General features: G+C 44.2%; 1 protein-coding gene across 6 annotated transcripts in view; it reads left to right on the plus strand.

Moving 5' to 3' along the window:
* Positions 1-8,368: 8,368 nt before the first annotated feature.
* The window catches only part of LOC131361537 (polymeric immunoglobulin receptor-like), a 5,148-nt gene continuing 3,516 nt past the window's right edge, over positions 8,369-10,000 (plus strand). For 3 of the 6 annotated variants that reach the window (XM_058402711.1, XM_058402712.1, XM_058402716.1), the window contains exons 1-4: positions 8,379-8,535; positions 8,629-8,949; positions 9,461-9,778; positions 9,923-10,000. The exon at positions 9,923-10,000 is cut by the window's right edge and continues 264 nt beyond it. In XM_058402711.1, coding sequence (XP_058258694.1) covers positions 8,496-8,535; positions 8,629-8,949; positions 9,461-9,778; positions 9,923-10,000 — 757 coding nt within the window. In that variant the 5' untranslated portion in view covers positions 8,379-8,495. Of the gene's footprint in view, positions 8,536-8,628; positions 8,950-9,460; positions 9,779-9,922 lie in introns of all 6 variants that reach the window. The other 3 variants (XM_058402714.1, XM_058402715.1, XM_058402717.1) reach the window with 2 other exon arrangements.

Genomic DNA, 10,000 nt, shown 5'->3' on the forward strand with positions numbered 1-10,000 from the left:
GAGCATGTTCACCATGTCCGGTCGGTGCTCCGTCGCCTGCTTCAGAACCGTCTGTATGTGAAAGCCGAGAAGTGTGAATTCCACACCTCCAGCACCACGTTTTTGGGTTTCATACTCTCGGCCGGTAGCATACAGATGGATCCCAGGCGGGTGGAGGCTGTGAGGGACTGGCAGCGCCCTGAAAGCCGTAAGCAGCTCCAGCGTTTCCTAGGGTTCGCTAATTTCTACCGGAAGTTCATCAGGGGTTACAGTGCCGTTGCGGCACCCCTGCACCGACTCACTTCCTCGCTACACCCCTTCTCATGGACTCCAGAGGCTGAGCTAGCCTTTGCCCAACTCAAGAAGCTCTTCACTACTGCTCCCATCCTGATTCTTCCGGACCCATCGCGCCAGTTTGTGGTGGAGGTGGATGCATCTGACTGTGGGGTGGGGGCCGTCCTGTCTCAAAGGGCTTCTAAGGACAACCGACTCCACCCCTGTGCCTTTTTCTCTCACCGCCTTTCCCCAGCTGAACAGAAATACGCCATCGGTGAACGGGAGCTTCTGGCTGTGAAACTGGCCCTGGAGGAGTGGCGCCACTGGTTGGAGGGCACTGAGCAGCCTTTCATTGTATGGACTGACCATAGAAATCTTGAATACCTTCAGACAGCCAAAAGACTCAATCCTCGACAGGTTCGTTGGGGGCTGTTTTTTGGGCGTTTTAACTTCACCCTCTCATTCCGCCCTGGTTCTAAGAATGGTAAACCGGACGCCCTTTCACGACTATTCACCCCCGATGAGGATGACCCAGCTCCCGAACACATCCTCCCTTCGTCGGTAACCATCCGTACTCTTCATCTGGGGATCGAAAGGAAAGTGCAGCAGGCCATCGCAGGGATACAGATTCCAGGCAACTGCCCCAGGAACAGACTCTTTGTCCCTGATCACCTTAGGTCTCAGGTCATCCAGTGGTGTCACAGCAACCGCCTTTTTTGTCATCCCGGGGTTTCCCGTACCTTGTCTACTCTCCAACAGCGTTTCTGGTGGCCATCACTCAAGCACGATGTCCAGAGATTTGTGGCAGCCTGTCCCACCTGTGCTCAGCAGAAATCGTCCAGGACCCCACAGGCCGGGCTCCTGCGCCCCCTTCCGACCCCCAGACGACCTTGGTCCCACATCTCCCTGGACTTTGTCAGCGGACTACCTCCTTCGGCCGGCCACACTACCATCCTCACGGTGGTGGACCGATTCTCGAAGATGGTCCATTTCGTGCCCTTGGCCAAGCTTCCCTCCGCCAAGGAGACTGCCCAGATGCTACTACTTCATGTCTTCCGCCTACACGGATTACCTCGCAATATTGTGTCTGACCGGGGGCCTCAGTTCACCTCGAGATTCTGGAAGGAGTTCTGTCACCTCCTGGGTACCTCCATTAGCCTTTCGTCTGGCTTCCACCCGCAGACCAACGGCCAGACGGAGCGATTGAACCAAGAGTTGGAGACTGGGCTCAGAATCCTCTGTTCTGAAGACCCTACATCCTGGTCATCCAACCTCATTTGGGTCGAATATGCCCACAACTCTCTTCCCTCGGCTGCCACAGGCCTCTCTCCTTTCCAGGCCGCTTACGGCTATCAACCACCTCTGTTCTCTTCCCAAGAATTAGAGGCCTCGGTTCCCTCTGCCCTTGCCCTGGTTAAACGGTGTCGTCGGGTCTGGAGGAGGACCCGCTTAGTGCTTCTCCGCTCATCCAAAAGCTATGCTCGATGGGCTAATCGTAAGCGCCACCCGGCACCCCCTTACCATGTTGGTCAACGTGTTTGGCTGTCCACTCGGGATCTGCCCCTGAAAATCGCCTGTCGGAAGCTCGCTCCTCGCTTTGTTGGTCCTTTCCCAATCTCTAAAGTGCTCAATCCAGTGTCCGTCCGACTCAGGCTGCCCCGGGCCCTTCGCATCCACCCTACGTTCCACGTCTCCAGACTCAAGCCTGTCCAAGCCTGTTCGCTGGTTCCCTCCACCAGACCCCCTCCTCCCGCCCGGGTCATTGATGGAGGCCCCGTTTATACGGTTCGCCGCCTTCTACGCTCCAGACGTCGGGGTAGAGGTCTCCAGTATCTTGTCGACTGGGAGGGCTACGGCCCTGAAGAACGCTCCTGGGTGCCCGCTCGTCACATCCTTGATCCCGACCTTGTTTCCCGGTTCCACCGCGAGCACCCTGATCAACCAGGAGGGGTGTCGTGAGACGCCCCGTGGAGGGAGGGGTACTGTCAGGCATGCATTTCCGGGTTCCGTGTGGCCACTTCCGGTTCCGGGACGCAACTTCCGGTTTCGCGATCTCATTTCCGGTTTCCGCCATTTTATGCTCCTCTGCCCTATATAAGCTAGCGAGCAGTCCATGCTCCTTGCCAGATGGTCTCTTCAGTCAGCCTTGAGCTCCTGAGACGGCATCCTGCCCTTTTCTTCTGTTCCTGTCTGCCTGGTAATGTCTCTGCCTGTACTACGTTTAACCTGTTCTCTGGATTTGGATTATTGGACTGTATGCTGTTAATGTCTCTGCCTGTCCTACGTTTAACCTGTTCTCTGGATTTGGATTATTGGACTGTATGCTGTTAATGTCTCTGCCTGTCCTACGTTTTACCTGTCCTCTGGATTTGGATTATTGGACTGAATGCTGTTAATGTCTCTGCCTGTCCTACGTTTTACCTGTTCTCTGGATTTGGATTATTGGACTGTATGCTGCTTATGACTCTGCCAGTCCTACGTTTAACCTGTTCTCTATTGAAGTTGACTGAGAACTCTGCCATTCTTTGTGCCGTTTTTAATAAAGACTCTAAGTTTGAACTCGGACTGTGTTCTGCATTTGGGTCCTCACCTGCCATCCCTGACATCTTTACTCAACTGCTCAACTACCCACAATCCCCTCTGATCATCACACAGTTTATGCAAACTCAGACTTACCCACAAGCCCCTGCGATTCTGCTCTTTACTCAACTGCTCAACTACCCACAATCCCCTCTGATCAGGACATCTACTCCAATGTTCAGTTACCCACACGTCTCTCAGCTGGGAATCTGCTGAAGATCTGAATTACACAACAGTGAGTTTTCATACCAAATCCACCAGCTCTAACGATGCAGCTCCAAAGATTATCTTTAAGAAGGCAGAGGTCTCGTGTGAATATGATTCAATTAGTCATGTTACTTCATCTGGCTAGTTTCTCATCATTACAGCTCCAAAGGTGTGGTGCTGGAAGTCTACTGTTTGTTTTTCCCTGTTTTCTTCCTAATTTGGTCTTGGTCATTTCCCACAACAAGGGAAGATGAAAGCTTATTCCTTTTCTGTCTTTTTTTTTTTATTTCTATTTTCTAGCTTTTTGGCATACAGGTATTTTAATAACTGTTCTTGGACACCCAGTGTTTAAACTAGGAATTTCTTGTGACTTTCTTAAGCTCTCCTTATGGTCACAGCTTAAAATTCACTTTACTCACCAACTAATATGCAGCATTTTTACCAACACGTTATTATAAAATCATTAAGTATTAATAAGCCGTATTGTAACATTGTGTGTTATTGAAGCAGGCATTCCTTTGTATAAATGTGGCTGCCTGTTATTGTGGTGCTTGATGGTTTATTTTATTAGAATAGGTGATGTAAGAGAAATGTGTGTATGGATTGTGCTGTTAGTGTGAGTTTGTGCAGATCACAATGCCCTTGCACTTGTACAGATCAAAATGTTCATGACAATGTGGCGCTACACACAAGAAGTTCCTTTGAGTGTATTTATTCTACTCCTCAACTACCCCCAAACCCTCCTGATCAGGACATCTACTCCACAGCTCACTTATGCACAAATCTGATTCTTCAGTTGGCTGAGAAATCTGTCGAATGACTCTGTTGTAGCTGATAGCTGTGTTGTACCTGTCAATCAAGTGTGCTTGTCAGACAATTAGTGTCCTTTTAGGACAGTCTGAAAGTCAGCTTGGTTAATTCCGTTCATGTTTGAGCAGTGTTTTATACCATATCTATACACATTGTTGAGTTTGTTCTATCTACCATCTTACAAAAAATGATCCTGTCCTATCAGTTTGGTAGCTAACCAGCAGTCTGTGTTTTTGCTGTAAGTGTGAGTTAGGCAATAAAAGAGAAGGTGCATTGTTTTCACAATTCTTCATGATCAAGCTTCTTCCTTGATGACACTATAGTATGAGGCTATGAGGGTAAGACATGTAAGTGTGATAAGACAAACAGCAGAAACATTAGTGTGTGCAGGAAAATGATCTCAGAAATGTAATACATGTGAATATCTGGAGGTGTTCTTCCAAAGTAGCACCAGAAACATCTAAACTTCAGACACAGTGCTGTTTATTGTTTATTGACTCTGGTGAATATGGGCATGGAGCTGATGCAGTTTGGAAATTACATCACAGGTAATTATGGCTGTCACAAAGCAGAGGTGTTTAGACTTCTGTCACGTGAGCAAAGTGAGACATGAAGGAGGATGCCTGTGTAGATGGAGCAGTCTTTAATAAACTCAGTGGCAAACAATTCAAAACGTAGACAAAAATCCAATTAACAGTCAGAGCTTGGATGATCATCAAACAGACATAAACATTGGCGAAAACATGGAAGTCAGGTAACAGAAACAGAGGTCTAAAACATAAGATCTTAGAAACTATGGCTAAAGCAAAATGGTAATAACACTGGAATATATGCTTTATGAGATGTTTTCCAAAAGCAGCACCAGACACTTGTACAAGTCCTGCTCTCTCATTATTAACATTTGTATTCCTCCATGGTGAATTCTGTAGTTTTGAGTTTAATCTGTATTTTTCTTTCTCTCTTATACTCCTTGAGCTTTAGAGGGCAATACAAGCCGTATAGCAGTACACCCTGACATGATGTATTAATATACTCAGCAAAGTTAATACTGGAGCACGGAGAGGAAAAATAACTCACATGGAGAAAGATGCTCACATGCAGAATGCTAATATTAAAAACTCAAACATCTTCAGGCTTATTTTTGTGTCAGAAATTTTACATAATTTCTATTGTGCCTTCATACATAGTTTATACACACACTTCCTGTACAGTTTTGTTAGATGGAGGAGCCCCCATGAAAGTAACAGAAAGTATTCAGGAGGAGGAGTCCTTATCGAGTGCAAGTATGGTTCAAAGGTCACAGAAAGGCCAACATATTTCTTTAAGCTTTCATGGACAGACTGTTCTAAACAAATAAAGGAAAGCTAAAAACTAGTGAGTAAATTCAGGAAGATTCTCTTTGTTTAATGACACCAAAGCTCACTGTACAGGACAGTGGGACGTACCACTGTGGAGTTTATATATCTATAGGGAATGACATTCACACATCGGTGGAACTGAAGGTAAAGGAAGGTGAGTCTCCACCACTGCCTTCTTTTTTATCTTTAAAAAGCTCTAGTGTTTTCCCTTTTGCAAGGTAAGCTGTAACTAATGTGACGGCGCTGTGCCCACCGCCGCACGCACACAGAAAAGAGACGCTCCTCGCCTCCCTCCTTTCCCGGAAAAACACGCCCAGCGGCGCTTCAGCACCCTGGAGAGTGGCGCCAGCGCAGAGCGGACGCAGATCAGCACCACGGCCAGCACCACTAAATTAGAGCGCAGGGCGGAGTGGGAGAAAGCGCGCCAAAATACTCTGGGCCAATCAGAAGCGCCCTTAAAACCTTCACCCTCCAGCAGAGCAACACAGCAGAGAGGTTGGCTCTGCCGGCCACACAAGGTGAAGGGAGTCTCCTACTTGGCTAACAAGTGCTCTATGTGGTGTTTCTAGCCAGTTTGGGTTGAGAGAAGCCTTGTGTGGAATCACTGATACCCAGTCTCTTTCCTGGAGCCGCACCAGGCATCTCCTGATGTCTTCAGGCTTGGCTTGGATCCTGCTGCTGCTCTTTGCTTCTCCATTCCATTTCAGGGAAGGAATTGCCTTAATTGATTCTCCTCTTTTGTGCTCTTTTTTTTCCCCTTCTATTCAAACCCAGCAATTCTCTGTTTCTTCCTTCCTTGCCTTTTTTTTGGTGTTGGTGATTAAATGCTGGCATTGACGTGCTACCAGGCTCTGTGTGTTGTTCTCTAACCCTCCCCTCAGCGTGCTATACTAATTATCAGACCACAAGGACTGCCTATATGACTGATTTGATCTGATATATTTGTTACTGTTAATCTTTCTGTAAGATTGGAACAAATCAGTTGTGTTTAAATCAAATACAAACAAAACCAGACAGTGAATGGTCACATGATGGCATATTCTCAATTAATGACAGAAGAAGTGCAGGATTCTTCAGGATTCTTCAGTGTGTTCATCAGAGAGCTGATTACGGAGCACACTGGAACATAGGCACAGACTCCCCGTGACCCGAGAATAGATCGGATAAGCGGTACAGACTATACAAATATTTTTGTATGGGAACCCACAGCTTCTGACCCTGTGTGAAGAGCGAAACTGTGCGAGCCTTGTTGGGCTCAGTTTATTTACTTGGGCAGTGCTGAAGTGACATAATAGGCAATTTAAGGATATTTTTATCTAAATTGATTATAATTGGAGGTTGGTAATTAACTTCCTCAGCTACACTTGAGTCCTTCTTCCTTCTTCCACTGGTGCCACAACAGCAGAAGTGCAGGATTCTTCAGTGTGTTTATCAGAGAGCTGATTACGGAGGACACTGGATCATATTTTTGTGGTGTTTTGTTTGATTAAATAGATATCGACACTTCAGTGCAGTTGAATGTAAGAGAAGGTGAAGTTATATAATTATGTTTTAAGCAAAAGAAACATGTTGTGATCGTATTTCTATGCAAATATGCTGTAGAACTGTTTGTGTTGTTAATCAGAAACACAAATACGCAAATAAACTGATCTGATTGATCTGCAGATCTGTCCTATAAGAAGTCCATCAGTAAGACTGTCTATGTAGGAGGAGATTTCTCTCTCAGCTGTAAAAACCCAGAATCCTTCAGGAGAGGACTTCAGGAGAAGTTTCTCTGCAAGAGGCTTCAAACTGCTGCTTGTTCTTATAAAACATCTATTACAGAAAGTAGAATAAATGTGGAAAATGGGAAATTCTTCATGTGTGTTGAGAGATCAAGACAAACCTTCAGTGTGAGTATTACAAATGTAATGTAGAAGCGCATGTCAACAAGGGGTCCTGCCCTCAGCGACCTGCACTCGGCAGGGGTGGAAGGTCTTCTTTTTAGACACCCTCTAGGAGCTTGCTCACTTTGTCTTTACGTGAAATAATGTCAGGCGGAAACGGAGCTTTTTCACTGAGAAATGCTCGCAATGCATGCAATTAGCCCGCTTGGTTATCAAACATTATCTTGGTCCTGGGTGATGATGGTTCCCAGGAAGCAGAAGGACTTCACAATATCGACTGGGGAGTCACACAGGATGATTCTGACTACACCAGGTTGCCAGATGGTCAATAATCCTCCTGTAGGCTGTGTCCAATGAGGGTGGTGTCATCAACAAACTTCAATAGTTTGATATATTGGGGATTGGAGTTGCAACTTTTAACAAACAGAACAAGACAAAACAAAAGGCAGAGAAACAGAATGACACAGCGTCGAGTTCCCTCGAATAAATAGCCTTTTCGGAGTACTAATAACTTTAATTCAAATGTGAAATTGATGATAGATGTTGGATACCAGACACAGAGGCATTAAGTACAGTATCATGACTGTGGTGAAAATTACAAAATTATACCTCATTATTACATATTATTACATTATAAATTTCAGCATTCTTTATAGTGCCCTAATCTACAAGAAGTTACAGAAGTGCTTTGCAGAGCTACAGATACAGATACAGAAAGTGTCACTGTGTTACACCCCTAGTGTTCACAGACAGACAGCAGGGAAGTTGGTGTGCAGGAAGCTGATCTAAGATCCTCAGAATATGTCATTATGTGGAGGTGTTTGCCCAAAACAGCACCAGAAATTTCTACAATTTAGAGAAACTCATGTTCTCTCATTACTAATATTTTTATTCCTCTGTGGTGAATACTGTAGTGTTCAGTTTGAACTGTGTTTTTCTTTCTCTGTTACAGTCCTTGTGCTCTAGAGGGCAGTAGAGCACTGACATGAAGTAATAAATATCATCAGTAAAGTTAATACTGGAGCATTGGGAGGAAAAGTAATGCGCATGCAGAAGGATGCTCATATGCAGAATACTAATATTAAACATTCAACCGCCTTTATATGATTTTTTCACATACTCTAACTGACCAGATGCTCATTTTTTGTGTTGGACATTTGAAAGCATTTATATTCTGCCAAAATAGTTCACACATAGTTCACGCACACTTCCTGTACAGCTCTTTCTCACACAGATAGAAGGGGAAGTGGGCGCAGCAACACTTTATGTTTAAAACACAGATAAAGACACGACACATTCACAGAGCAGGACAGAGACAGTAACAGCGTGTAACAGAACAGGAGCTTTAATATCTTTCTGAAGTGGAGTTGGTGTGGAGATCTGTGAGAGTGAACTCAGGATGAAGATCCTCCTCATCTTCACCCTCTGTCTGATCTCAGGTAAAGAAATGCACTTCAAAATAATCCTCACTATCAGCAGCAGTGTTACATGAAGGAAGGTTTTGATCAGATGGATATTTGGTGTTTTGTTAGATGGAGGAGCCTCTAATGAAGTAACAGGATATTCAGGAGGAGGAGTCCTTATCAAGTGCAAGTATGATACAGAAAACAAAGATAACCAAAAATATTTCTGTAAGGGTTCATGGCCAGTCTGTTCTGACCAAATAAAGACAGAAGGTAAAAACCAGTGGGTAAATTCAGGAAGATTCTCGTTGTTTGATGACACCAAATCAGCAGAGTTGTGGGTGATGATGAGAGACCTCACTATACAGGACTCTGGGACGTACCAGTGTGTAGTTGATAAATCTATGTGGAAAGACATTTACACACCGGTGGAACTGAAGGTAAAGAAAGGTGAGTCTCCCACCACTACCTTCTGTTCATCTTTACAAATCTCTAGTGTTTTCCCTTGTTCAAGGCTGATAAACCAATCCTATTTCTGTCCATTTTATATAGAATTCCCAATTATGTTTTTAAAAATTCATTTAAATCCAAACCACTTTGTTTGAATACTAATTACTAATAACCTGTAACTGATCATCAGGGCACAAGGACTGCCTATATGAGTTAATTGATCTTCATATGTTTGTTTCTGTAAAGGAAGAAAATATTCTGATCTTGTAGGGGAAAATTCACATAAATTTAAATGAATATGAAGCAATAAAATATTCTTGACTTGAATACCAATGTAATGTGTTTGAATATCCAATCCAACACAGTCTAATCCAGTGCAGATTAGAATCACCTGCCTGTTTCACTATTCAACATTTTTCTGTCAACCATCATTTACTACCTTGTTTATTTACCTTGAGTCAGTAGTTAGTAATTAATTGATCTGATCATGATGTGAACTTACCCCTAACAGGGTCCTTGGTCTCTAGACCTGCATATGCAGGGGGAGGAATCAACATCAAGTGCAGATATGAGGATGAATATAAAGACAAACCAAAATCTTTCTGTAAGATCGGAACAAATCAGTTGTGTTTAAATCGAGTAACAACAAAACGGAACAGTAAATTGCCACGTGATGACAGATTCTCAATTCATAACAACAGAAGTGCAGGATACTTCAGTGTGTTTATCAGAGAGCTGATTACGGAGGACACTGGATCATACGGGTGTGGTGTTGTTGTGTCTGATAAACTGGAGATCTACACTGTAGTGAAGCTGAATGTAAGAGAAGGTGAGGAGCTAAAATTACATGTTTTAAGCAGAATAAATGTGCTGTGATCGTATTTCTATGTAAATATACTGTAGAAGTGTGTAAGTGTTATTAATCAGAGCTAGAACACAAATACACAAATAAACTGATCTGATTTATCTGCAGATCTGTCATATGAGAAGTCCATCAGGAAGACTGTCCATGCAGGAGGAGATTTGACTGTCCACTTTAAATACCCAGAAT

Source organism: Hemibagrus wyckioides, linkage group LG11, assembly GCF_019097595.1.
Source record: "Hemibagrus wyckioides isolate EC202008001 linkage group LG11, SWU_Hwy_1.0, whole genome shotgun sequence".
NCBI lineage: Eukaryota > Metazoa > Chordata > Actinopteri > Siluriformes > Bagridae > Hemibagrus > Hemibagrus wyckioides.